Source organism: Pinus tabuliformis, chromosome 8, assembly GCF_031772625.1.
Source record: "Pinus tabuliformis cultivar Carrire ecotype Pingquan chromosome 8, CPIR1, whole genome shotgun sequence".
NCBI lineage: Eukaryota > Viridiplantae > Streptophyta > Pinopsida > Pinales > Pinaceae > Pinus > Pinus tabuliformis.
The window spans coordinates 1,574,554,454-1,574,581,083 of NC_142294.1; the positions used below are offsets into that span (position 1 = coordinate 1,574,554,454).

Consider the following 26,630-nt stretch of genomic DNA (forward strand, 5'->3'; position numbering starts at 1 on the left):
TTAAGAAATAAGAATACTCAGATTAGTCATAAGTGTTCCATGCATTTGCCTCAATAAAACTAGCTTAATAAAAGTGATACCTTTAATAGTATTCACAAGCTTATGTTGAAGATGCTGATTAATTTCTCAATCAGGATTGATATAGATATAATACAACGTGATATGGGTAATAAACATGTGGAGTTCAAAACAATGGAAACTGTACATAAGAAGCTTGCTAACAAGCTCCTTGTAATGTGGAGCATGTTTTCAAGAAAGCCAAACGTTATAGACTTAAGAATGTGGTGATTGTATTGTATCAGGAACCATGGCCACAGTAACTACAAAGAACTCGGTGCCTATAGGAAGGCCATAAGGATTGCTGCGAGACCTTGAACTACTAGAAGGTGGAGCCTGCCTTGCAACATTCCTTTCTATATGCACAATCTGTCCAATTATATATTGACGTCCATTTGGAAGGTTATCAACAAAGAGGGCAATGGACTCCTCTGATAAATAGTAATTCCTGCAGTTGCGGTTGATTGCTTCATAATGCCCTGCAGAATTACGGACAAATGCAGCAAGCTCATGGACTTCAAATCGAGTGAAAGATATCTTTTCCTTGTTTACCTGGAGTTTCAAAACCATATGCAAACTCTATTTAGTTCAGAAGATTCAACTAAATATTCCAAATGGAAACAGCAGAAGCCTCCCAAACTTGAAATTCCTGTTACCAAAAACTGTAGAAAAAACCATACAAAAACCATGTGTAGCAGAAAAATCAGACCAGATAAGTTGCTTTACAATAAATGAGTTACAGTTGCCCAGATCACAAGTATAATTATACATTTCATAGTTTTCATCAAAATCTTCAAATAGAATTTGACAAAATTTTATGTCTATTTGCCTATTTGCTTATTCGAAAAGAGGACATTACTTGATTAATGTTTTTATTATGTGACCATGTGGGAATAGCTTACTGTAGACACATTCTTGATGTATCTGTTTATATATATGCCAACAGTAAGCAAGGTACCTTCCATGCCAGCCCCATGAATCAATAGTCACTTCAAATCGAGAAAGACTTGCATTGTGCTGGTAATATTGTTTAATCTTCTCACAATCATCATATGAGTTTATTTGTCGTAATCTGATATTTATACCTGTGAGTAATACACAGTAACTTGCAAGCCAAAGAAACTATCTGAAAATAAGGGACGCAAACCTTTGTGCAACTCAAAAGGACTGTTTCACACGTCATATAATTACCCTGTTCAAAGTAAAGAAATAAATACCAACCGGTATAATAAATTCACCAGTTATTTAGGATTCTATCTATCAGGTGCAAGACATGTGGAGGTTACAGAATATGAAATTTTTGTTATATTATGCAAAAACACATTTTAGGAATGAAAAGATCTGCAAAAAATTCTACTTAATTTAATGAAGGATCACCAAAAACATTTCAGTAACATCTCTGTCAACTTGCAACGGTGATTTCTTAATGTTTTTCAAACCACTTCAAGAACACGTTAATTCTGGAGCTGAGTTGTCTTTCGAACTCTCCACAAACTCCTTATTTTTCCTATAGCTTGTCTTCCAGACATATTTCCTATTAGTAAAGGTTACCAAAATCTTAATTTTTCCTTGCCAGATTTACCTTCCAGAAATCCCTAGTTTCTCCACAAAAATTGAATTTAGGACAAATCTTCATGCTGTTGGCCCTTTGTCCAACTACTCGAAGAGAAATTTGTAACCAGAGATTATTTGCATATTGGAAAATTTGTAGCACAATTTTTTACCCCCACAATAAGACTTAAAAAAGATTACACATTTTTTCTAAATTATTGAAGAGGTAATTTCTGTAAAATTGTAAGGAAATTTTTGCCCTAGGTTTTACTTCAGTAGCTAGGGTTTCAATAAAAATGATCTTTTTGTACAATCAGTTTAATTCAACAAAAATAATATGACTTTCAATAAACAGTTCTAACTTTCCAATATGAAATAAACCCTACAGTATAATCCAACAATTGCATCAACCAGTGCAAGAGATATATAGTTTCAAACAGACCCTAGTAAATTCAACCGTGAAATGGAGATCCCAATTTATATGCAGACTAATAAACACTACACGAGTTCTGTTTAATCAAATGCGCTAGTTGCCTCAGGTCCGCACTCATCTTTTGCCCTTGACCACCTCAATAGTCTCGGATCAGCTGCAAATTAGAACCCTCGCACTTCCTCAGGAACCCCTTCTACTCTGTTACAGGATCCGCAGCCAGAATGCTTGGATTACAAGCCCTAGGTGGTCTCGGACCCTGCTTCAGATGTGGGAGTTTGGTGCTTTGGAGTCCAAGGGGCCTCGGCTGCTTCAGTAGGAATCACTAATCAGTCTTGGACAGATTGTCATGCTCTAGGGAGGAACTTCGGGGGTCTGTCTCAATGGTTTTGGCTGCCACAGAAGTTTCGGCCAGCTGGCCTCAGGAATTTTGGTCAGAAAGGTTTGGTCTGATTCAATGGGAACCCTGTTTAACCTCAGATAAGAATTCATAAAGCTCAAAAGTGACTCGATTTACTTGTCACAAATCCTTCAATCAGCTTAACTTGCTGCTCCTTGATATAGAGAAAATCCCTGTTGCTGGAACAAAGTAGACAAAAAAGAAAACAGAACTAACCAAGGTGGAATCTTTCACCATCAAAACTAGTAGAAGAGAAGGGGTCTTAAAACCCTCACGAGTTATAGCTCAAGAACAGAAGATTTGATCCACAATTGATGATGATTGATTTGAATTTTGATCTCAACTCTCTTCTATTTATAGATTTTCCACGGGCTCCAAAAATGTGAGGGATTGTGGGCGCAAACCCCTAATTTTTGGTTTTTTAGCCCCAGCCTACAACTTTTGCCCAATGTTACCCCCAACTTAGGAAAAATTGGGTTTTTACCCCTTTATCAAGACCAGTGTTGCGAAAATCGTTATCGGGATTAAATCGGTGAGGGGAAAAAACATAAAATACAAAAATATTCATTGTTTTTCAATTTTTTTAATATCTAAAGCATCTACAACATAAAATAAATACATTGACACATAAATATGATAAAAGAACTAATATATAAGATGTGTAATATCATTTCTAGTGCTACATCACACATAACAATGACCCCTGAATAGTAAGTCCTGACTCTTGAGTCCCAACTCAACCTCAAAATATCAACAAAAAATATAATAACGTGTCTCATATCATGAGTCATAATGTCATATACAATGAAATGAACCAAATAACTAATACTACTGATTTCCTCTGCCCCTCTTGCGAGAAAATGCAATAGCTTTCCCTTTCCCTCTAGATGTAGATGTCGGTGGAGTTGGTAGTGGACTCTGCTGTGCTCTAGAAGCTGAAGAAGTAGGAGCTAGAGGAGGTAGACCACGTCCTCTACTGGTGGCAGGGGTAGCCTGGGTAGGTGGTGTCACCTCCTCCTCCTGTTTCTCCTCCTCCTCCTCCTCCTTTACGTCTTCCACTACCTCCTGCTCTAACCAATCATCGGTAGACTCCATGAGAGGCCTCTCGGCCTCAACCCTCCATGCAGCAGTGGTGTCAATCCCATCCAATGAGATGGCATCCATATCAGGTATCCTCTCAAGTTGCCTCACCCACAATCGAAGATTGTAGTAGACGTAGACCATTTCATTAAATCACTGAGACTCCAACCTGTACAAAGATCATAAAATAATAATTATAAAAAAATATTATTTAATGAATTCAAAAAATTATTTGGAAATTTGGAATATTTTAAGTTTAAAGTTTAACCTGTTGCGCTTCTTGTTGTGTATTTTTTCAAATACACTCCAATTGCGCTCGCATCCTGAGGAGCTACATGTTTGGCTGAGGATTCAAATGGCAAGCTTTTGCAAATGGAGTACTCTGACACCATAGAAAGTCCACCATGCATCTACAACAAAATTACAAATAAGATAACATAAGAAAAAAATGAAATTTGAAAGTTGAAGCAATGTATGAAGTTATGAACTTGAAGAAACAATGGAATTTGAAACAAACTAAAAAATACCTGGCATTTGAGTCTTCCTATCAACCACAGCGATCTCAAAGCCAAATGTGCCACCTGCCACCCTGTATATCTCCATTTCTTTGGAGATTTCTGCACGTTCTGTTGGAGATCGCCATCATCTGAACACAAGTTAACAATCCATCCATGATCTCAACATCAAAAATAAGAACCCGCATGGGTAAGAAAATGCGAGGTTTAGGTAGATCCCTGCAGCATGAATGGGACAATGGAGTGTGTTGTTCCATCATCCATCAATCACTTCCCAAAGGAGAAGTTGTTTCTGAAACCCCTCATCTCCCTTATCATCATATTAGGCCCGAATGGATTCTTTGGCCTTGTCCATGGCCTCATACAAATAGCCCATTGCGGACTTCTCACCATCAACTAATAGAAGAACCTTTACCAAAGGTTCAGTAACGGTGTACACCTCTTGCACTCCCGCCCAGAAGTTTTCCTGGTATGAAACTAATCTGCATATGGCCTCTCCTTCTGGTTTGCGGCTAAATGTTAAAGCACGCCACTCCTCTGAAAGAAACATTCTCTTCACATCCCACATAGAATTCAAGAGGGATTGAAGAGATATGAAACTGGTGGCAAACCATGTAATGGCAGGGCGCACCAACTCCTTGTTGTTGGTGAATTTCTCATCAAGCACAGATGCATGATTATATATAAATTTTGTAATGTTTTTTGATGAGTCAACAATATCTTTGACAAAGGAAATTTTTCCTATGTCCTCCAACATCAAATCAATACAATGTGCAGCACAAAATGTCCAAAATAAAGTAGGATGCCTCTCCATAAGCATCTTGTCAGCAACAAAATAATTTGCAGCATTGTTCGTTATGACTTGGACAAATGTTCTACACCCACCTCCAAAATAAACACATCCAGCAAATCACATAATAATTTTGCATCTTTGATATGTGAAAATGCATCAAGAAATTTCATAAACATTGTCCCCTTGGGATTGTCCCCTTGGGACAACTAACCAAGAAGTTTACAAGGGTTCTCCCATTTTGGTCGATCCAACCCTCTGACATCACAATGCATCATGTTCGTGCCCATGATGCTCTAAAGTCCTCCAATATTTTGGTGCAGTCAACCTTTTCATCTTGAAGAATGCGGCCTCTAAAGTCATCATAAAAAGGGATTTTGTACCCTGGGCCAACAACTACAATAGCATCAACACTTAGCTAAAAAAATGGATTATTCCTTGCAACACTGAAAGGAATATCACTTCAAAGGAGAAACTTGCTCAACATCTTGTCAGCTTGTTCTTTCTCATTTTTTTTAAGCATTGAAGTGATAGATGGTTGTGAACCAGGCGTGGTTCTAGGAACAAAAAACGATGAGGCAGCTACAGGGTTGGTTGTAGACATTGATGCTGAAGTAGAACCAGTGCTACTTCCATATTCACTCCTAACACTCTCCCTGTTATTTGCTTCTTCAGATCTGCTTTGGTCACTTTCTCTTGCTCTAATTCTTCCAATGAGCTCATGGCTCTTCGGATGATTTCCGCATTTGTATTGGTGCAAGGCCCTACATCATGTCCAGGGATTTGTGCAAGGTGATACTTCAATCTATAAACTCCCCTTGACATATGCTACCCACACAACTTGCAAGACAAGTTCATTCTATCAAACCCTCCATCAAGTTCAACAAATTCCCACAGAGGGTCCAATTTCCTTGGCATGTTTGTAACTTGATTGAACTCTTGAGTTTTAATGTAAGATGACGTTTGAAGTTGAAACTATGGCACAATAAGAATTGCAAGTTAAAAAAATTTAAAAAAAAAATAATTACATACATGACACAACACATTGAATTTTTGACAAACAAACAAAAAAACCTCAACTATATCCAAAATAAACTCTCTCCACTCTATGCAACAAAAATGAAAAAAAAACACCATCAAATCCACTCAAAAATCATTTATAATCAATGGGTTATAGAAACCCAAGCAAAACCAAGAAAAAACCCAAAACAAAATGGCCAAATTTGGTGCCCATACCTGGAAGCCACGGTTTGTCGAAGAAATTTGATCCAAAGACGAAATTCTCTTGCTCTAGGCTTCCTCCTCCTCTGCCCTAGACGCCTTCCACGCTTCCTATCCTCCTCAGTGCTCAAACCACATTGTTGTCTGTTCAAAATAACAAAAAAAAAATCATTTTTTCCTTATAAAACGCATTGTCCGAGAGCCGGATGATTTTTACCCATCGAATCATGATTTTTTTTAATAATCTGGCGATTTTATCGACGAAATAAATAAATTAAAAAAAAAAAAAAAAAAAATCGTGATTTTTTCATGTTATCGCGATTTTCGCAACACTGATCAAGACCATAGCATATGGGGTCGAATACGCTATTTCATCCTCCATTAGCCCATCATTTTGGAGAGGACATTACACTCCCCCCTTCCTAAAATTTCTTACCCTCAAGCAATTGCCAATTGTGGTGTTGTAATACTCGTTCTCCTTCCCATGTGGCGTCTTATTTTGACAGACTGTTCCACCTAATAAGATATTTTGAAATCACTCAGCCTCTTCGTTTCTATTCTTGGACTGCCATGATTGCTTCTGGGATTAGTTCCAGTGGTCCTTCATCCAAAAAAGGCAATTCGATAGAAGTAGTGACAGCGTTCTTGAGACAGGAAACATGGAAGACATTATGAATTATTCTTTCTTTTGGCAGTTCTAATTCGTATGTTACTTCTCCTATTTTTCAGAGAACTTTGTTGTGTCCATAAAACCTCGGCTTCAACGTTTTTGCATCATTTTTCTTGTGTAGATTGTTTGTATAGTCGCAATCTCAAAAATACGAGGTCTCCTACCTCAAAACTATGTTATGTTCGATGTTGGTTTGTGTACATCTTTTGCTGATTTTGCGAAGCCTGCATGTTTTCTCTGAGTCTCCTAAGAATATCCTAGCTTTCTTGTATCCAATCTTTAGCTAATGGGGCCCTGTTGTCTCCAATGACAATGGAGCATCATAACCGTACAATGCTCTAAAAGGTGTCATCCCAATAGACAAATGATAAGTGGTATTGTAACAATACTCCCCAAGGTATAACCGTTTGATCTATGCCTTCTACTGACCCGTCACATAGTTACGTAAGTATCCCTCGATCCATTTGTTCATGATCTTTGTTTGGCCATCTATTTGCGGATGATAGTTGGTGCTTGGGATCAATTCTGTCCCAACTAAACTGAAGAATTCCTGCCAAAATTCCCACATAAATCTGCCATCTCAATCACTGATTATATTTTTAGGCAGTTCATGAAGCCTAAAAACTTCCCTGAAGAAAAGTTTTGCTACCTGTTTGGGCACGCTAGAAACCAATGTCCCGAAAAATCAAATGACAACAAGAAGAGAGAAAGAGATCATGTTAATGTTGCTAATACTGAAGAACCATCAAAGAAAGCCAAAGGAGAAGAGTCCAAGGTCAAATACTTGTACTATTAATCAAGAAGAGACTTGAAGACTAAAGGATTGCTAGTGTTTCATATCCTTTAATTCTAGGTCTTTAGAACATCTTTATAGATCACTATTGATTGATTTAGGTCTTAGTTTATAAATTTTAATTTGTAAATCTAGTAATTAGGAGTATGTGTCCAATATTCCTAGACATAAGATATATTTCAAAATATCTAGATCAAGGAGTTGTCGTTGTAGTTCACAAAAAGATAAGTATTCAAACTATTTATTCTTTCATTGTTTTTTATTCCTTCAAGTTTATCTAGCCTTACTTTACTCAATTATAACCTTTCTTTTATGTTTTCTCTCAAGAGGATTGCAGACCAAATAAAGATTATGGCTAGATTCAGAGGGAACAATGCAACTCTCAAGATATTGCATCGATAAAGAAGTTTTGGTATCTTTGATAAAAGCAATCATCAATCAAAGCATATAGACCATTCTATGCAACAATATTACTTGTACCATAAAGGAAGTCTCAGAGGAGCAGTACAAAACAAAGAAGAAGACTATTTTAGGTATGTTTCTTCTATATTATATCTTTGTATTATATTTGCAAGCAAGGTTTTTGTAGCTATGAAATTTTTTTTTAGCTATTTCATAGATCTTAGGTTTAGGGTTTCCTAATATTTAGGATTTTCTGAACGTCGGATACAAGTAAACCCTAAAAAACAAAAACCCTAATCCTAGTTTATTGTTTCCTCTATGAATCCCTAATTCTTGGGATATGACTACTAGGGTTTGCTAGCTAAATGTTATAATAGAAACCCTAATAGAGTTTTTGAATAAGGTTCTAGTGTTTGCATTAAACCCTACCTAAAAGATGGTATGAAGATGGATCTTAAGAGTCCATGTCAAAACCCTAGGACCAAAAATACTCCACAATAAGTGTAAACCCTAGACTAACAAAATTTGATATCTTGATTCTTGTATATTGTGCTTGGTTGTACTTGTTAATGAAGATTGGAGGTACATGAAAATGTTGAAAAGATGGCCTCATGATATTGATGAGCGTGATAGAAAGAGAAAGATGTAGAACCCTGTTAATTTTAGGTATTTTCTATGCTGATAGCAAATTTACTTCAATTTTCCATATTAGCTCAATATCCAATCACAGATTAGCAATCACATTTAGCATGATAGTAAAATGAAGATAGAACATAAACATAAACATAAATCACAGAAGACAAGCCAAGACAAGAGGACATAAAAGATGTGGCGCCAACCAAGGACAAACCTCAATGTGGGGAAACCCTTGATCAATTCTTCTTATATGTTCTTCAATAGTTCAACAAGAGAGAGAGATAGTACATATACTTCAAAAGTTAGCATTTTGACTTATCTAAATAAGAGCAGAGATCTTCTCTAAGAAGATGTCACATAAGATAGTTGATCTGGACATAGGTGATTCCATCACCTTGTTGTACCTATCATTGTGTTGCACCATCATACCAAGTCCATCATCACTATGTTGCTCCCTGCTGCACCATCACTGAGTTGCACCTCATCATGAGGTACCCAACATGCTACTCTTCATCATCATGTTGCACTATGCATCATTGTGTTGCACCACTGTCACTATGCATTATGTTGCACCCATCATACTCACGCTACACTTCAATACATTCATGTTGGTGTACCCTATTACTATGTTGTCACATCATATCATATTGTTGCACCTCATTGCAACATTCATCATTACGTTATGAAACACTTCATCACTATGCCCTTCATCATGTTGCAAGCATTCAACATGTTGCATCTTATTACATTCATGTTGTCACATCTTAGTATTGCCACATTGCTAGATTGGGAAGGGCATTCTAACAACAAATGGGATAGCCTTCACAATGTGGTCATGGACTAGTTAGGGCATCAATCTTGGGAGGGCATGTGTAATATCACTCCATAGCGAGATCTGCTCCTAGTTGGAGTTCCTTCAAACCTAAGGCAACTCCAACAAATGGCTCTCAACAATCTGCAATGTAGACTGATCCAAACTGGTCCAAGAACATGGATCCAATGCACATTCCCACGTTGCTGCAGTAGTGTTGTCCTGGTTAGTGCAAGTGCGCGCTACAACTTCCCTTCATAAACCGACTTGACAACCCTCTCTTTGCTGCGGCATATGCCAAGAGGTACACCTTTGTGGGTTGTTGTTCTGGGCAATTGCCATTGCTTAACAACCCAAATTTAGGCCTATTTTGGGAGGCTAGGCCTGCAGCCTACCTCAGCTTGGCTGTAGCTCTCCTATAGCCCACCAAAACAACCCTCATACTAGCCCTAAAATAGTCGGCAATACTCTCAACAGTCTCAGCCTTCCTCCAACGGACCTCGCCCCTTCTCCCAGCAACTCGGACCCTGAAAACAACAAGCTCAAACCCTTAAGACATTCCCTCCTTCCATGTTGTTCCTTCCTCATTATTGTTGCGGCTAGGGCACAAGAGAATCCTCCTTCAATGTGTTGCACAAAACCTTCTCTCCTCTGCTGCATAAACTCCCTTTAGACCTGTGGCTAGGGCATTATGCCTTCTAACTGTGTTTAGGGCATTATAAAGGCAGCGATTAGGGCTTGCTTCATACTAGCATTTAGCCTTCTCTATGATAGCGTAGAGCCTTCTCCATTAAGTCAACATTGTCTCTTAGGATCTCTCCTCCCACCAAAACCCAAAGACAAGTGGAGAGGAAGAGATCACAAGAAGAGTGTGTGTGCAATGACTAGCAAGCCACCTCTTTTTATACTAAAACGTTGAGCACAAGTGGGGTCAATTTGGTTGCTAGTCGACCTTGACGAATTGTCCCATAACACAAATAAATTCATATCTCCATGAATACATGTTGGAATCAGATGATCTTTAGATCAATCCTACACCTATTGACGAGAAGAATCCAAGAAAAATATATGCTGCCATAAATAAGATGACCCTCATGGAGTTTGGCCCTAGTTGCCAATTTTAACAAAACCCAAATGATGTTAAAGTTCCTCTCTAATGAGCATATTAGCAATTAAAGAATGAAGTTGAATATGATGAAAAAGGAAGTTGTTTGATTCCAGTTGATTGGAGGATCGATAAATCCCCTTGTTGACCAAGGTCCCATCTCTCATACTAATACTAAGCATACTAAGGATTAATATGAGGATGTAAAGCTACAATATATTCCGAAAAAAAATGAACATGTATCTCATATTTTGCCTAAGTTTCTCATTGAGAAACTTGTATATTTGAGAAACATGATTGGATTGGTTAATACCTCTTATTGTATTAAGACATGATGAGTTGTCATAACTTAAGGTTGATTAGCTCGTATGATGGTACTTAGTGTTGGTATCTTGGCAAGTAGCCTAGATGATACCTAGATCCCTATTAGGGAGGCAGGTAGTCTAGATGGTACCTAGATCCCTATTGGTATCTTGGCAGATGATACTTGGAACCTTGTTAGGGTTGGTGTCTTGACAAGTAGCCTAGATGACACTTGGGTCCTTGATAAGTTATTGTCTTGGCAAGTAGCATAGATGACACTTGGATCCTTGTTGAGTTGGTACCCTGGTAGGTAGCCTAGATGATACCTGAATTCTAGAACCCTATTAGGGTTGTTGTCTTGGTAGGTAACCTAGATGACACCTGGATCCTTGATAAGTTAGTGTCTTGGCAGGTAGCCAAATGACACCTAGGTCCTTGGAAGTACCTTGGCAAGTAGTCTAGATGGTACTTAAGATACATTGGCAATCAGCCTAGATGGCATAAAGATTTCTAATCATTGCATATGTTGATTATGATACTCTTCTTAGAACATTTCAACTTGAGGTCAACTTTGTACCATTAGTTTAATTATGAGTACCTCCATAGTTAAGGAGCGTTGGAAAATGTCACTATGTTCGGTCTTCATAATTATTACTCATCATTATACATATTTATTTAAAATCAAAAAGAAAAAGAAAAATATAGTTTTGAAAGCATGGGTTTCATGCTTTATTTTTATTATTGTGAATTAGGTCAAGCATGTTCTTCATGCTATAGGGTTTATTGAGTCAATATAATCCTTGTCATATGTATAAGACCCTTACGAGCACATTATATTAAGATAGAAACATTAATTTTGATTTTAAAGTGCCACTTATAAACTACCAACACCAAGTCGGCCCCAGAGAAGCCCATTCGAACCCTCAAGATGACTATATATTAGAGAAGAATTCGACCTATTGTGGCACCAATCCAATCAAGTTCAATCTACACTCAAGAAAGAAGAAAAACAAGAGCGAAGGCTAGAAGAAAAGAGAAGAATCCAAGCAAGAAAGAAGAAACCCTAAATCTGACCTATATCAGCTCACACATGCAAAATTTTCTTGGGATCTGTGTGAATTGCAGGGCCGAAGACTGCAGGCCGAATTGCAGACCTGAAGCAAGAAGCCGAAATCTTTGTCAAGTTGCAGAAAGACTCTTTTGACTCTTGTTGACTTTGATTCTTGAAAGGAAGACTTTGACTCGTTGGAGGAACCATCAGAAGGGAAAGGTTTTGACTCTTTAAAGACACTTTGAAGAAGACTTTGATTCGTTGAAAGAAACACCTTGAAGAAGACCTTGACTCCTTGAAAAAAGTGTTAAAATTGGCAACTAGGGCCAAATTCCACTTTGGATATAGTTCATTTGATGGAGATGATGATTGCATTGAATTCCTCATTTCTAGAGGACCAAAATTGATCTAAAGATCATCAAATTTGGACAAGCAAAAATGTGTTTTTGAATTTATGCCCACACATGTCCACTCTGTCAAGGTCAGCCACGTCATCATGTAGGCTCATGAAGCCCAATAGACGTGTCACTTCACCCTCATTGACTTGTATAAATATAAGTGAACTCTCACCTCATTTGGCATCATCATCACTCACACATTCTTCTCTCTCCTCTCATTGGTTCGTACACTTATTGGGCATACCTTTCCTCTCCCACGTGTGACAAGGATGTTGAGAAAACTATGGCATCAATTGTATAGATGATTTCTCTACTTATGATAATTGCTTGTGATAGTCTTTTTACTACTTGATTATGATATTCTCTTCTTGAGTTATTATTGTGTTCTTTTCATCAAGACAATTACCAAATCATGAACAATAAAGAGACGAGACACAGTATATAGGCTTGTCAGCCAGGGCCAAAACCTCTCACTCTTTGAGAGGAAAACCCAAACGAAATTCTTCTTATAGATCTTCAATTGACAAATACCAAGACCATGACAAAGACCCTTGACACTAGAGTCCTCCCAAGACCAAGTCACTAGCCTCCTCTCCAATGTTGCTCTTCCTCTTCTCCTTCTCGGCTTCCTTCAGAATCTTGATCTCTTCTTGTAGGTTTGCAACCCTACCACAGAAACCCTATATTACTTTCGCTTTCTTGAAGTCTCCTAAAGAGAGAGACTTATTGCACTTCTACTCGACTCCTTCTAGGGAGGTCTTTTACCCAAACAAGATCACCTTAATGTAGCTGCAATCTTTCAACCTTCTCTTGACACCTCAGATATGCTACCTTTGCACGTGGGAAGACCAAATAGCCCAAAACAGTCCACACCTATCTTTGTTATCCTTCATTCTTGCCACACTAATATAGAGTCATCTTCTAATGTCCCTTTCGCACTTCTTTGTAGACTTGCTTCACCGAATTGCTTGTGTCTAAATGAGGACAAGTACTTGTATATATAGTCATTGGTCATGGTTGTTTTAGGCAAGCATGTTCTTTGGAGAAGGCCGACTTCATCTTCTAGAATAATCTCTTCATTGTAGGCCAACTTGATGAGGGCTAGTGACAAGGTCTTGGAGGATGACATTACTTAGACAAGTATGACTCTATACAATGTGTAACATGTCTTCATTACATGACAATGACTCTTTAGACTTTTATGACTAGATGAAAATATTCCTAAGGGCTCTCAATGGGAGCCTTTACTAAAATAAAATCTCTTGCTCACGAAACCCATGATGCAAGCATTACAATAAATTTTATTTTTTTCTTTACATCTCTTTACATAAGATCACTATTACATGTCATTATGAAAATGGAACCTAGTTACACTTTTCAACACTCCCTCTTAACTAGGGAGGTATTCATAATGGTACTTGATCATTCTTAATCTGAAGAATTTCTCATAAGAAGAATCGGATTGGTAACCCATTTGTTTAGTATCATATCAACCAACATTGTTACATAGCAAGGCCTTGACTAACAGCTCTATCTCTCCACAAGATCTGAGCTCAATGCTAGGGAGACCAATGATTTATACACTCTCATCATTGTCTCTCTTGGAACATACCCCACCCGGGTTCTCAAATGTGTTCCATCAGGACTATTCTTATCTTCGACTCCCCAGCCCTCAAAGAATATCGGTCCTCTACGACTACTCTTATCTTGGATGCCCTATCTCATCCTCAAAGAGTATCGGATGCCAAATGATTATCCAATCCTCCTTTCTGTCTTCCCAGGTGAAGACCAGAATGATGTGTCTATATCTCCCTCAGAATTAGGGAGGGCATCTCTAATCCAATAAAGAAATGCACTCATTCCTATAGAAGGAATGTACCTAAGCTCCCTCTTGGCTTAGGAATTTCCAAGTTTCTTCCAAGTAAGAAACTTCTTTCCAAGCTCCCTCTTAATTAGGGACCTACAACAACTCCTCAGGTGGAGATGATGGGACAACCAGTTGCTTGAAGAACTCCTTCCTTCAATGTCATGGATTTCTTTGTCACAGAGTCTTCATCTTTTGGGACTTCTTCATAGGGCACAGACCATCCATCACTTTCATCCATGGGTCAGTCATGTCAGCATTCCTCTCATCAGAAAGTGATCTATCAGTCAACATCTGGCATTGCTTCATGTTATGCTACCTTCATCATGCTTTCTCTCTTGGAAGACATCCACAATTCTTCCCTTTGGTAGCCTTGCATAAGCCCATCCAGATACTAGTTCATAAATAAGAAATGAACACTTAAATCATAATTACCTTTGTGATGGTCTTTTATCATGACATCTTCCTGCAAGCATCAACATCCAGTGTATATGTTGACACATCTCCTAAAGATATGTATTGTCAAGGGTCTCTATCTTTTCCAGACTTCCATCATAGCCTTCATATCTTTCTAGGAGATATCATAGTCAAAACTTCTTGGTCTTTCGGATGATGACTGCCTTTACCATTGTTGCTTATTCCACGATCTTCTTCCTTTCTTTCGTCACATATTTCATTCGCAGGAACTTCCAGTTAGAGTTCCTCAATTGTAGGAAGTCACCTCATACTCCATATGAGGGTATATTATGTTGACTTCATCTAGTAAAGATGTGACCTATGCATTCCTACATCTAGTAAAGATGTGACCTATGCATTCCTGCATCCTTTGCGGGAGGAAATATTTTCTTTGATCATGATTCTCAAGATAGAACATTGATCCATGTTGTCTGCAACCATATAACATGACTTCCATAATATCACTTGTAAGCATACATACACCTCATCTTTCCTTTGGGTCATCCAGACTTCCTGCAACAGCTTCCTCTGAATGAAGGAGCTTCATTCTATTGGTCTGCTTCTCCGTTATGTCATCATACCATCATTTCATGAATTCCGCAAATTCGGAATTCTTGATGAAACCCTTGCTTCTTCTCATGATTGGTGAACCTTATAATGAATATTCTATCAGATAATCCGAAGGATCTTGCATATCTTATCCTGCAGATGTTATCTTATTACCTAATGTATGATGAGCCTTGTCCTAGATGACTTCTTCCTTTTTCCATAAGTATCCTTTGAGCTTATAATGAGGTTCCCAAGAGCTATATCCTACATAGCTATAGATTTTGTCCCAGACATCCTTCATGTTACTTATGTCACGAGTTCTTATTTCTAATGCTTCTACCATGATGCCATTCTCTAATATGATGCATCCTATCTTATTTACCAAGCTTCCTATCTATAATATACACATTAGCAAAATATCTTTTAGTGAAGGAGATTATCTCAGTCATAGTAGAGATCTCTCACTTCCTCCTTAGGCTTCTTTATTTCAGGTTCTTCCATTTCTTCGGTAATATGAGCTTCTTCCTTGTTTCTCTTGTTATTGTCCCTTTTAAGTTTAGGACAATCTCTTCTATTGTGCCCATATTCTTGACATCCATAGCACTGCACCTTAGCCATGTTCTTCCCTTTCTTTCGAGGACCAAATTTACCAAACTTTCCCTTTCCTTTTGTCATAGCAGCATATGCGTGATTCTACTCATTTGATCCCACATCAATTTTTGCCTTCAGTCTGGTTTCTTCGATCTTGCATAATGACCATAGATCTTGGAAAGTGGTGGCTTCTTTCTTCCCATAAACACTTGAAGTGAAGTTGCCCATTCCTCCAGTAATGCATTTAATACTACAGTGGTCATTTCTTTGTCAGACATTATTTCACCCAGATCTTGAAGTTGATCTCTTATTTCTGAAATCCTCATAAAATATGAGCCTATCCCTATTCCCTTGAGATCTTCAATTTGTAGAGTTCTTTCCTTACAGAGATAGCTTCTCCTGTAGTACTTACTGAAAACAACTCTACCAATTTGTCATATATGAATTTTGAAGTGTCTAATTTTGATAAATATGGGATGAGGGAGTCTTTAATGGATTCTATGGGAATCCTTTGGGCCCCTCACTTCCCCTTTCATGAATTTAGCAAGTGCTTGAGTATATTCTTTGGAAGTTTGGGTTACTGACCCTTTGATGTGATCCATGACTTCATTCTCAATGAGGTTTAAGTTTATTCTTTTCTTCCATGCAAGAAAATTTGAAGCCCCAACTAATTTGTTGCTCTCCTTGCAAAAAGACATTTTGACAGATTCAGATGAAGTCATATACTTACTTGAGTAGATGTTGCTTTCTTCACTTGCTTCCTCCTTAATTTTGATAGTGATATAGATAGTAGAAGATTACTCCTTGAAGTATTCTTTGATGAGAGAGAGCTTGCTTTACGAACCCCTTTTGAAGAGAATGATAATGTTCTTCGATCTAGTCTTCCTTAGTCTTTAAAAAACTTCCACTCCTTAGATGATGGACGAATGATGATCTCGGAAATGTTTCTAGGGTTTCGGTCTTTCTTTCTACTTCCTTCTTGATGATGATTCAAGACTGTTGTTAAAGTAGATTTCTTCGATCTAGGCTTTCGGTATTATGAAGATCTTGGTTTCTTGCTTGGTATTCTTTGTCTCACTTTGATCCTTTTGAAACTTGATCCTTGTGTGTCCCCTTGATTGGATGCCCTTCCTTGACTTAACACCTTAGCTCTAATACCATGTTGAGAAAACTAGGGCATCAATTGTATAGATGATTTCTCTACTTATGATAATTGCTTGTGATAGTCTTTTTACTACTTGATTACAATCTTCTCTTCTTGAGTTATTATTGTGTTCTTTTCATGAAGACAATTACCAAATCATGAACAATAAAAAGACAAGAGACACAGTGTATAGGCTTGTCAGCCAGGGCCAAAACCTCTCACCCTTTGAGAGGAAAACCCAAATGAAATTCTTCTTATAGATCTTCAATTGACGAATACCAAGACCATGACAAAGACCCTTGACACTAGAGTCCTCCCAAGACTAAGTCACTAGCCTCCTCTCCAACAATGTTATTGCTCTTCTCCTTCTCGGCTTCCTTCAAAATCTCAGTCACCCAAACAAGATCACCTCAATGTCACTGCAATCTTTCGACCTTCTCTTGACACCTTCAGATCTGCTATCTTCGCACGTGGGAAGACCAGTTAGCCCAAAACAATCCACACCTATCTTCTTTATCCTTCTTTCTTGCTGCGCTGATGTAGAGGCTTCTTCTAGTGTCTCTTTCGCACTCCTTTGTAGACTTGCTTCACCGAATTGCTTGTGTCTAAATAAGGAAAAATACTTGTATATATAGTCGTTGGTCATCACTGTTTTAGGCCGACTTATCCTTGGAGAAGGCCGACTTCATCTTCTAGAATAATCTCTTCATTGTAGGCCGACTTGATGAGCGCTAGTGACAAGGTCTTGGACAAGTATGACTCTATACAGTGTGTAACATGTCTGCATTACATAACAATGACTCTTTAGACTTTTATGACTAGATGATAATATTTCTAGGGGCTCTCTATGGGAGCCTTTACTAAAATAAAATCTCTTGCTCATGAAACCCATGATGCGAGCATTACAATCAATTTTATTTTCTTCTTTACATCTCTTTACATAAAATCACTATTACATATCATTATGAAAACTGAACCTAGTTACACTTTTCAACAAAGGAGGACCAATTTCAGGACAGAATTACAGGGCTGAAAATTTCAGATTTTCCTGCAGTTTGACCAGCATTGACTTTGATTTTAGGGGCAAATTTTAAGTTGATCTTTTGGGCAGTTTTTAGAACCACAGTACCAACAAACCCTATTCTTCACTTGATTAAGAATATCAAGCTTAATTCCAAGATTAGCAACTGTGAACACTGAAAATACAGGATCCCATTTTGAGAAACTTTCGTGATAATAAGATCTCAATTAATATCATATATTATTTATCAACAATTTCAAAGAAATAGGAACCCAGTTTGTTGGACATAATTCCAATATTGGAGCAGCTCTAAAAATGTCCCAATGTCAACAATAGTTGCTGAAAGTTTTTTCTAAATAATACTTTTGTAACCACAAGCTCAACCTTTATAGTGAACAAATACTTTTCATGTAAGTATTAAAGCCTATAAATTTCCCTCAGCCCAGCTATTGACCTTGTTTGCCCACAGTTTCAAATATTATAGCATTCAAAATAATAGTCATAGGCATCTAACATACTTTGAAATTTTGAAAATACATCATCCACTATAAAGTTAAGCAGTACGAGTATCATTCTACTAGGGGTCATGAATATTGACAGGTTTAATTAACTGAAACGTACCTTCTAAAACACAGAAATTAGAACAAAAGATGTGGAAAACCAGATCAAAAAAAGTTGGTGAAAAACATTTAATAATGATTTATATTTATGATTCTGATATGATCTAAGTTCCCAAAATAAACAAAGAAACACTAAATACAACAAATACAGATGTGTAGCACAGGAAATAAGTGTTAAGCCTAAGAAATAGAAGAATATCTCTTAATAATTCCAAAAGGTAACAATATTCATACAAATCTATGTAAGACTCGTGATAAGGCCAAGATGCCACTTGCTCATCCCGATTCCCATAATCCCTAATAAATATTGGCTAGAGGTTCATACTAGATCAAAAAACCTAGGACAGGAAAAGAAAGAAGAAAATGCATGGAAAAGAAAAGAAAAGATAAAAACAGTCTCTCCATTTAGAGCCTCATTGATTATGTATTTTGCTGTTAACACATATTGCACTTAGTGCCATTTTCATGTATTCTCCCTTACGTGGTATATCGATGAGCAAAGTTTGGAATCATGGTTTGGAATCTTAAAATTAATGTCAAAAAACTATTTTATGTATTTTTTTAAAAACCGGTTCATTGAATCCAGTTTGAAACCTAGTTTAATAGGTGGTCACTGTCCAGTTAGAAGCCTGGTTCCGGTTTTTAGAACCACGGTACCAACAAACCCTATCCTTCACTTGATTAAGAATATCAATCTTAATTCCAAGATTAGCATCTGCGAAAATACAGGATCCCGTTTTGAAAAACTATTTGTGATAATACGATCTCAATTAATATCATATATTATTTATTAACAATTTCAAAGAAAGAGGAACCCAGTTTGTGGGACATAAATCCAATATTGGAGCTCTAAAAATATCCCAATGTCAACAATAGTTGCTGAAAGTTTTTTCTAAATAATACTTACGTAACCACAAGCTCAACCTTTATAGTGAACAAATACTTTTCATGTAAGTATTAAAGCCTATAAATTTCCGTCAACCCAGCTATTGACCTCGTTTGCCCACAGTAGCAAATATCAATAAATTAATACCTATCATAATTTTTTATAAGTAGCGAAGTAAAACATTCAAAATAATAGTCATAGGCATCTAACATACTTTGAAGTTTTGAAAATACATCATCCACTATAAAGTTAATCAGTACGAGTATCATTCTACTAGGAAAAAAAATCAAACAGTCATGAATATTGACAGGTTTAATTAACTGAAACGTACCTTCTAAAACACAGAAATTAGAACAAAAGATGTGGAAAACCAGATAAAAAGGAAGTTGGTGAAAAACATTTGATAATGATTTATGTTTATGATTCTGATATGATCTAAGTCCCCAAAATAAACAAAGAAATACTAAATACAACAAATACAGATCTGTAGCAAAGGAAATAAGTGCTAAGCTTAAGAAATAAAAGAATACCTCTTAATAAACCCAAGAGGTAACAATATTCCTACACATCTATGTAGAACTCGTTATAAGGCCAAGATGCCACTTGCTCATCCCAATAATCCCTAATAAATATTGGCTAGAGGTTCATACTAGATCAAAAAAACCTAGGACAGGAAAAGAAAGAAGAAAATGGATGGAAAAGAAATTAAGAGAAAAAAAAAAAAAACACACTGACCCCAATAATGCCTCATAAATATTGGCTAGAGGTTCATACTAGATCAAAAAAACCTAGGACGGGAAAAGAAAGAAGAAAATGCATGGAAAAGAAAAGAAAAGAAGAAAAACACATACTGACCAGTCTCTCCATTTTATGTTTGGCATACAAATTCTTTATGAGTTCAGTCTTGCTCTCCAATTCCTTTGATAAATGCCCTTGGGCAGCCTCTGCCCTTGTGCACCTTTCCAGAAGTTCCAGGCGCTGTTGAGCAAGGTATCCTACCTTCTCTGCTAAAACCCTGATACAAGCCCGAAACTCCACCGTACCATCATCTTCATTTTCATCAATGGTAGAACTACAACATCCAGTCAGATTAAAGATTCTTGTCAGATTTTTCCTAATCTTGCTTTATACCATAAAAGAAAGCTCTAGTTAAAAGAAATCAAGTAATAATGGATAACCTTGCGTACAATTATTTGACCAGCCTAGATCCATCTTAACTCTGAATCTACCAAGTGTCAAGAGGGATCAAATCTCTTTTCACTCTAAAAGAGGTTTGCATCTCAAGAGATTTGATCCCTCTCGGCACTTGGTGGATCCGGAGTTAAGATGAATCTAGGGTGGTTTAATTATTAATTATAATTATAATTATTAATTTTAAGTTTTTTATTTTTAAATTTTTTTATTTTTATTTTGTTTTGACCGAGTCAAAATGTTAAACAGGACAACACAACATCTCTGCCATACTGAGCTGGAAATTTTTTTGTTTTTTACTTTATTTTCTTTTATTTTATTTTTATTTTTATTTTGTTTTATTTTATTTTGACCGAGTCAAAATGTTGAACATGACATTACAACATCTCTACCAGGCTGGAGAGTGCCTCTCAGCAGAACAAGTAATAACAAAATAACACCTTGCCTACTATCATTTGATATAAACCTAAAAATAATAAATTGAATATTCCACATCTCAAAAGTTCATTAAGATCCATCTTCACCACAGATATATTAAGCACCAAAAGGGATCAAATCCCTCAAGGTGCAAACCTTTTTGAAGCATAGAGTTAAGGTAATGTTTGCACCTTAAAGGGTTTGATCCCTCTCTCTATGCTTGATACATCCAGGGTTAAAATGGATGTACACTGGTTTTTGTTATTCTTTTCATTAATTTCTTAGCCAACGTCAGCATTATTACAAAGAGACGTTAGTAATCTCCCCCATACTATGTAATATGCACCTCTCAGTGCAATGCCAATGACTTACTCTCTGTTACCAGAAAAGAGAAGGCCAGGCAAGCAAAATCCAAACTTTTCAAATGCAAAGTGTTCCAACTCATTACCTGCTGAGTGAAACAGCCAAAGCACGAAGGGACTCAGTAAATCCTGTTGCACCTGCAACTGGAGCAACAATGCAGTTCCGCAATCTTTCTAATAAAGCTCGCAACTTCACACTTGATGCACGCAATGCATTATACTCTGTGGCTCTACGGTCTGCTGCACATAGGTTCGTTTGAGATTCTTCTCTTGCTTCGTGTAAACAATTTTCTAAATGGGCGCAATTCATCTGTTTGATAATCAACACAAATACACTAATGTTAAACCTTTCGAGGGAAAATAAACACTGTGCTTCTTTTAAATTGTCTAACTAGAGTGCGCTTATTGAAATTGGAACTTACCTGAGATTCATCCAAGAGTTTTAAACTCACTTCCAACTCCCTTCTCAGCGACGCAACTTCCTCTAAAACTGCAGCCAGTCTCGTTTCAATTTCAGCACACTGATGTGTTTTTTCTGACAGTGCATTTTGCAACTCCAAATGGTCATCTTTTTCATCAGATGCAGAATTATTCTCTCCTCCTATTTGACCAGCAAAATCAGACAATGAATGTTTTAAAGTATGAGGTACATTATTGTTTGCAGGAGAAGAATCTGATTGTGCTGCACTTTTTGCATTCTGAGAACTAGCTTCAACAGAAACCTTAACTTCCTCCCTCCGCAATTCCATCATAGAGGTATCCAGTGGCATGGTATCTGGAAGCATTACTCCAGGAAAATCAGCCATATTTTCATCAGCACCTTCTAGGAATTTGCCTGTCTGTCCAGTCAAGTGTTCAGTTTTCAAAGAAACGGTGCATAGAGCAGAAGCACAACTTCCCTCATCCATTGGTTCTGGTGAAAGAGGAGATATTTGCACAGTTCCATCCCCTGTTGCAACTGAATCTTCTGATTTACAATCATCAGCTTTCAAATCAGGGACACTTGATATGGCACCTTGTGAATCCCTGCCATCCGACATCTTACGGAGGTGCATATACTGATCTAACCTTTGCTCAAGCTCCTGAATTCGCTTTTCATATGATAAGCATTGTACCTGCTTGGACTTCAAACTATTCTGGAGATGTTTTGCATACTCATCCTTGAAACGCAATGCTTCTGCTGTTTTTTGGGCTGATATCTGTAAGAGACCTTCTACACTGCTTTCATCCACCGAATCATAGACAAATTCTGGGTCGAGAGTACAAATATGTGCTACTGCTGAAGCAAGTTCTGCTTTCAGCCATGCATTTTCAACCTCCATTTTACTTGTTCCAATAATTTCATCACTATCACAACCTTCATCGATCATCTGGAGTTCAAACTCTTTACCAGCATTTATAGAACCCTCTTCACTTGGGACTGAATGATAACTACTTTTAGATGAGGAGAACGAGTTTTTCCCCTGCAGATTATGATCACCCTTAGGCAGTGGCCCAACTAAGGCTTCTGGAGCCAAGCGCTCCAGATCACCAACATCAATGTCAATCAAGTTGGTGTCAAATGGTGCTATATTAACAACACACTGACTAGGATTATCAAATAAGCCCATAGCTGCTAAGGCATCCCGAGGAATATATGCAACCAGATGTTTTAAAAGCTGTTCCCGTCTGATCACTTCAGTCTCTCTCATTCTAGCCATTTTTTCTGCTACCTGGCCTGCCTGCCCCATATACAATTTCATCAAAGCCTTCCTCCTAACCACTTCTGCAAGGCAGGTCTTATATGCAGGACCAATTCTGCGAACCAATTTGAGCTCAGCAAATATCTCATCCTGATGAATCATAGCTTCATTGAAGGCTGACAGTTGAAATCGTATATCTCTTATACCAGACTGCAGGGACGACACCTTCTGCATGCTTGTATGGACACACATAGTCATCTCATGTTTCTTCGCCTGGCAAAACTCAAATAATTTAGACAATGCACGGCTGCATGCTTCCATTCTTGGCAAGTGGCTTCTGTCATGAACATGATACATAGGACCCAGTGCAGACACTGCATCATGAGGTCTGAGTGAAGCTGATAATTGGCTCCCCACACAGTCATCCACAAGTTTCCTTACGGTATTTACATCTTTACTGCAATGATAAAAATGCATGGAGTTAGAAAATTCCATAAAATGAAGTACAACATGTAAAAGGTGGACATATGCAACCACATCAAACAAAGGCAGGATGCTTGCAGGCACAGAAAACACAATTGGACTAATACAGGTTGAGTAGGCCTAACAGTTTAAGAACATGAGTCTTCTCCTCGGAGGTCACATATTAATGGTATTTTCCAAGTGGACCCCAATGAGAAGACCTAACAGTTATGAACATGAGTTCTCCTTGAAGGTCAAATGTTCAATTCTCGAGGGGGTAGCATGGGGATGGCAAGGTACCAACGCTCTCATTCTTCATTACGGGGTAGAGAGGGAGACTAATTGTATTCCCCAGGGGGACCCCAATGCCCTAATTTTTTGGAAAATTAACTACACTATTTGAGAGATAGATAACAGGGTGTAAGCAAATTCACGCATTCTGACAGTTCATTATGGGAGAGCTGAATTAGCTGAAAATGGCCGTTCTTAACAATTCAGCAGAGCCGAGAGCATGCAACTTGAGTATTCTTTCAGTAACTTCGTGCAGAGTATCTGAATTAGTAACAATACTCAGTTTGGTCACGAGGATGGCAATTAAAAAATACTCTTTGCCAGAGTCTAAAAGTTGGAAACACTTATCATGGAATTGTTTGTAAAGGTGATTTTGTTATTCTGCATGGCAATCGAATATATAGCAAGAAAAATAGTATAATCTAGATGCTAAAGTGGCCTGAAAACAACTTTATAGTTGACACAAGCTTATTGCAAGCAACAGTAATTGTTAGTAGAAATAGCAAGGTGATGAGAAGCCAAGCCAATAAAACCTTGAGTGGAAATTCAGAAAGATCTCTATGCCGCATATACTCGTTTTTAGCAAGAGAAGTCTACGATTGCTATTTTTTGGGAATATTATGAACAAAACCTAATATTTCACGACCGGAAAGACAAGGGGTCATTCAATTTTTGTTTTACCGATACATTCATACAATCCAAGGTATAGGAATAATACTAGTCACCAACCAGCTTCACAACATAAAGGAAAGAAAGTTCGAGACAACAAAACAGCCAAAGTTGCGTAACAATTGCATGAGGGCATTGCATCCTAGATGAAGATGAAAGCAGGAAGTCCCCTTTTACATGATACCATATTTCATAAGGCCTTTCATTCACATTCCATGCAGCTTCATGTTATCTTCAAATATCTAAGTACCACTACTAAGAAAGGCCATTAATAATACCAACCTTAAAGATTGTGTTATACTTGCTTGCTCCTCCAGGTATCGTTCATGCTGTCTAATCATATCTTCAACATGGCGAACATTGACTGGAGATTGCGCACGGAAAAGATCTTCTATACTGTGCTTTAGTTTCATATACATACCCTTGAACTGTAATACTTTTTCTTGAAACTGTCCATGGGAAATAGTGCATGTCTCGTGCACCTTGCGCAAGTTATCTTCCCTCGTAAAGTCTAATAGGCACTTGCGATCTTCCGTCCGAAGAGCCGGGTGCAGCTTACAGGCTCGCAGTCTCTCTGTATCCCTTGCAAGATTTGCCAAAAGATCCTGGTGTTGTTTCTGCTGCCATGAAAAACGCTTCATAAAGTCAACATAATTCTGATCAATCATCCTGTAAGTGTGATCCATATTTCTCCTCGCAGTCTCCAAAGCCCTTTCCTGCACTTTTAGTTCCTGGAACAATCGTTTACAGCATTCAAATCTAGCCTGGTTTGCAATGTAGATGGCGTGCCCCTTCTGAAAATGATACTTGAATTGTCTCTCATACGAGGGCAATGCCTTCAAGGCCGGGTCCAATGCATCATCCAATGGATGGGGGTTATGAGAAGGCGACGGAGACGGAGGAACTACAACTTCGGGCAATTCAATCTGCTCCATTTCAGGCGGAGGGCAATCGCCAGCCAATCGAGCCCGGTTGAAAAGAAAAATATCATTAGCATCACCGGGTAGTTTGTAGTCACCCAACAAACGTCGCGGGTCCAGCCTCACTGCTCCACAAATCAGCAGCTGGTCATCAGGGGCCAAGCCAGAAAGTGATTCTAGGCGAAGCAACACACTTTCTACAGACATCCCTGGCTCACAGTCAAGATCAAAGGTATGCCCATTCTCGGCCACATGGACAAACATCTTCCTCCCCGGCACTAATTCCTGAAAATCTATGGAACTCATTTTAGGTTTAAAATTAAGAAGAGTAAACTTAATAAAGGTGCAGTCAGATTCAAAAACCCAGCTTCTACAACAAACTGAAACCCTGCGTTCCTTGTACGGTGTCTGCAAGATGGCTCTTGGACCCCCTGTTGACAGAAACAAAATAAAAAAGAAGAAGAGGCGCCTTTATTATATTATCCAATATATTTGACACAAATCTCCAGTCATAAAAAAACCATTAAAATTCCTCACAAAATTTTCGCTGAAATTCATATACATGTATTTTCAGCAATTATAAGCTTTCGGTAAAACAGTTAGTACGGGAACAAAACTACATAGGGATTCTTTTTGTGAAAACCAGACAACGCTCCATAGGATGATAAAGTTCATTATCTAAGAATAAACCCTAGGCATATTAAAACCTGGCGAAGAATTCTTAAACTCTAACACAGAATAACAATATACAATGAAAAACACAATCAATATAGCACCAACCGTGGCCAATGCGTGCATAGGTTGTTTCAGATAATCCAGCCGCGAACGGCTCCGCTCTTCAGAGCCCTGCCGTGTAGATGATCAATCGAACCCCGTGGCCACGCAATGGATTCATTTAAACATACTACAAGTAAATTCCTTACAAAATTTACACGAAATCTTCACACAATCGCCTCGCATATGTGGGATTCAAATTTCGACTCTTCGCGAATTTCATGAAGGTATGTACAGTTTTTCTCATTTTCTTATCCAAGGCAACCAAAAACAAAACAAAACAAAAATCCGCTGGCAATTTATAGAATTTAAAGAATAAAAATTATTGCAGTCAAAACCCCGGCGAATCGCTCGTTAGAATGTGCTCTGTGCTTGAATACCAAGCAACGACAGCTCTACAGTCGAACTGGGGTTTGAATCCCTGCGCGTTGGTCCAAAATTTTGAAAGCCCAACGAAACCCCAGAGCACATTAAAAAATCTCTTGGTATCTTGCAGAGATTTTTTTTTTTCTTTGTTT

At 37.8% G+C, this 26,630-nt stretch overlaps 2 protein-coding genes across 2 annotated transcripts; both read right to left on the bottom strand.

Moving 5' to 3' along the window:
• LOC149242044 (autophagy-like protein) lies at positions 1-26,630 on the bottom strand. Its single transcript, XM_089374138.1, has 6 exons — positions 26,119-26,630; positions 24,701-25,769; positions 21,737-23,453; positions 21,401-21,624; positions 20,200-20,416; positions 1-609 (listed from the first exon to the last, which is right to left on the bottom strand). Exons 2-6 carry the CDS (start codon positions 25,642-25,644, stop codon positions 274-276), a joined length of 3,438 nt encoding a protein of 1,145 aa, XP_089230264.1. The 5' UTR covers positions 25,645-25,769; positions 26,119-26,630; the 3' UTR covers positions 1-273.
• Positions 507-4,796, bottom strand: LOC149242045 (uncharacterized). The gene is made up of 2 exons (XM_089374139.1): positions 3,787-4,796; positions 507-3,687 (listed from the first exon to the last, which is right to left on the bottom strand). Exon 2 carries the CDS (start codon positions 3,660-3,662, stop codon positions 3,267-3,269), a length of 396 nt encoding a protein of 131 aa, XP_089230265.1. The 5' UTR covers positions 3,663-3,687; positions 3,787-4,796; the 3' UTR covers positions 507-3,266.

What these genes read in the sequence shown, in the direction of transcription:
- LOC149242045 (XM_089374139.1), bottom strand. Translation starts at nt 3,662, where the DNA reads ATGGTCTACGTCTACTACAATCTTCGATTGTGGGTGAGGCAACTTGAG.
- LOC149242044 (XM_089374138.1), bottom strand. Translation starts at nt 25,644, where the DNA reads ATGAGTTCCATAGATTTTCAGGAATTAGTGCCGGGGAGGAAGATGTTT. An exon ending in AGTATAACACAATCTTTAAG is followed by an intron (nt 23,454 to 24,700) that starts GTTGGTATTATT and finishes TTATCATTGCAG; the next exon opens with TAAAGATGTAAATACCGTAA. An exon ending in TTGGCTGTTTCACTCAGCAG is followed by an intron (nt 20,417 to 21,400) that starts GTAATGAGTTGG and finishes TGGATGTTGTAG; the next exon opens with TTCTACCATTGATGAAAATG.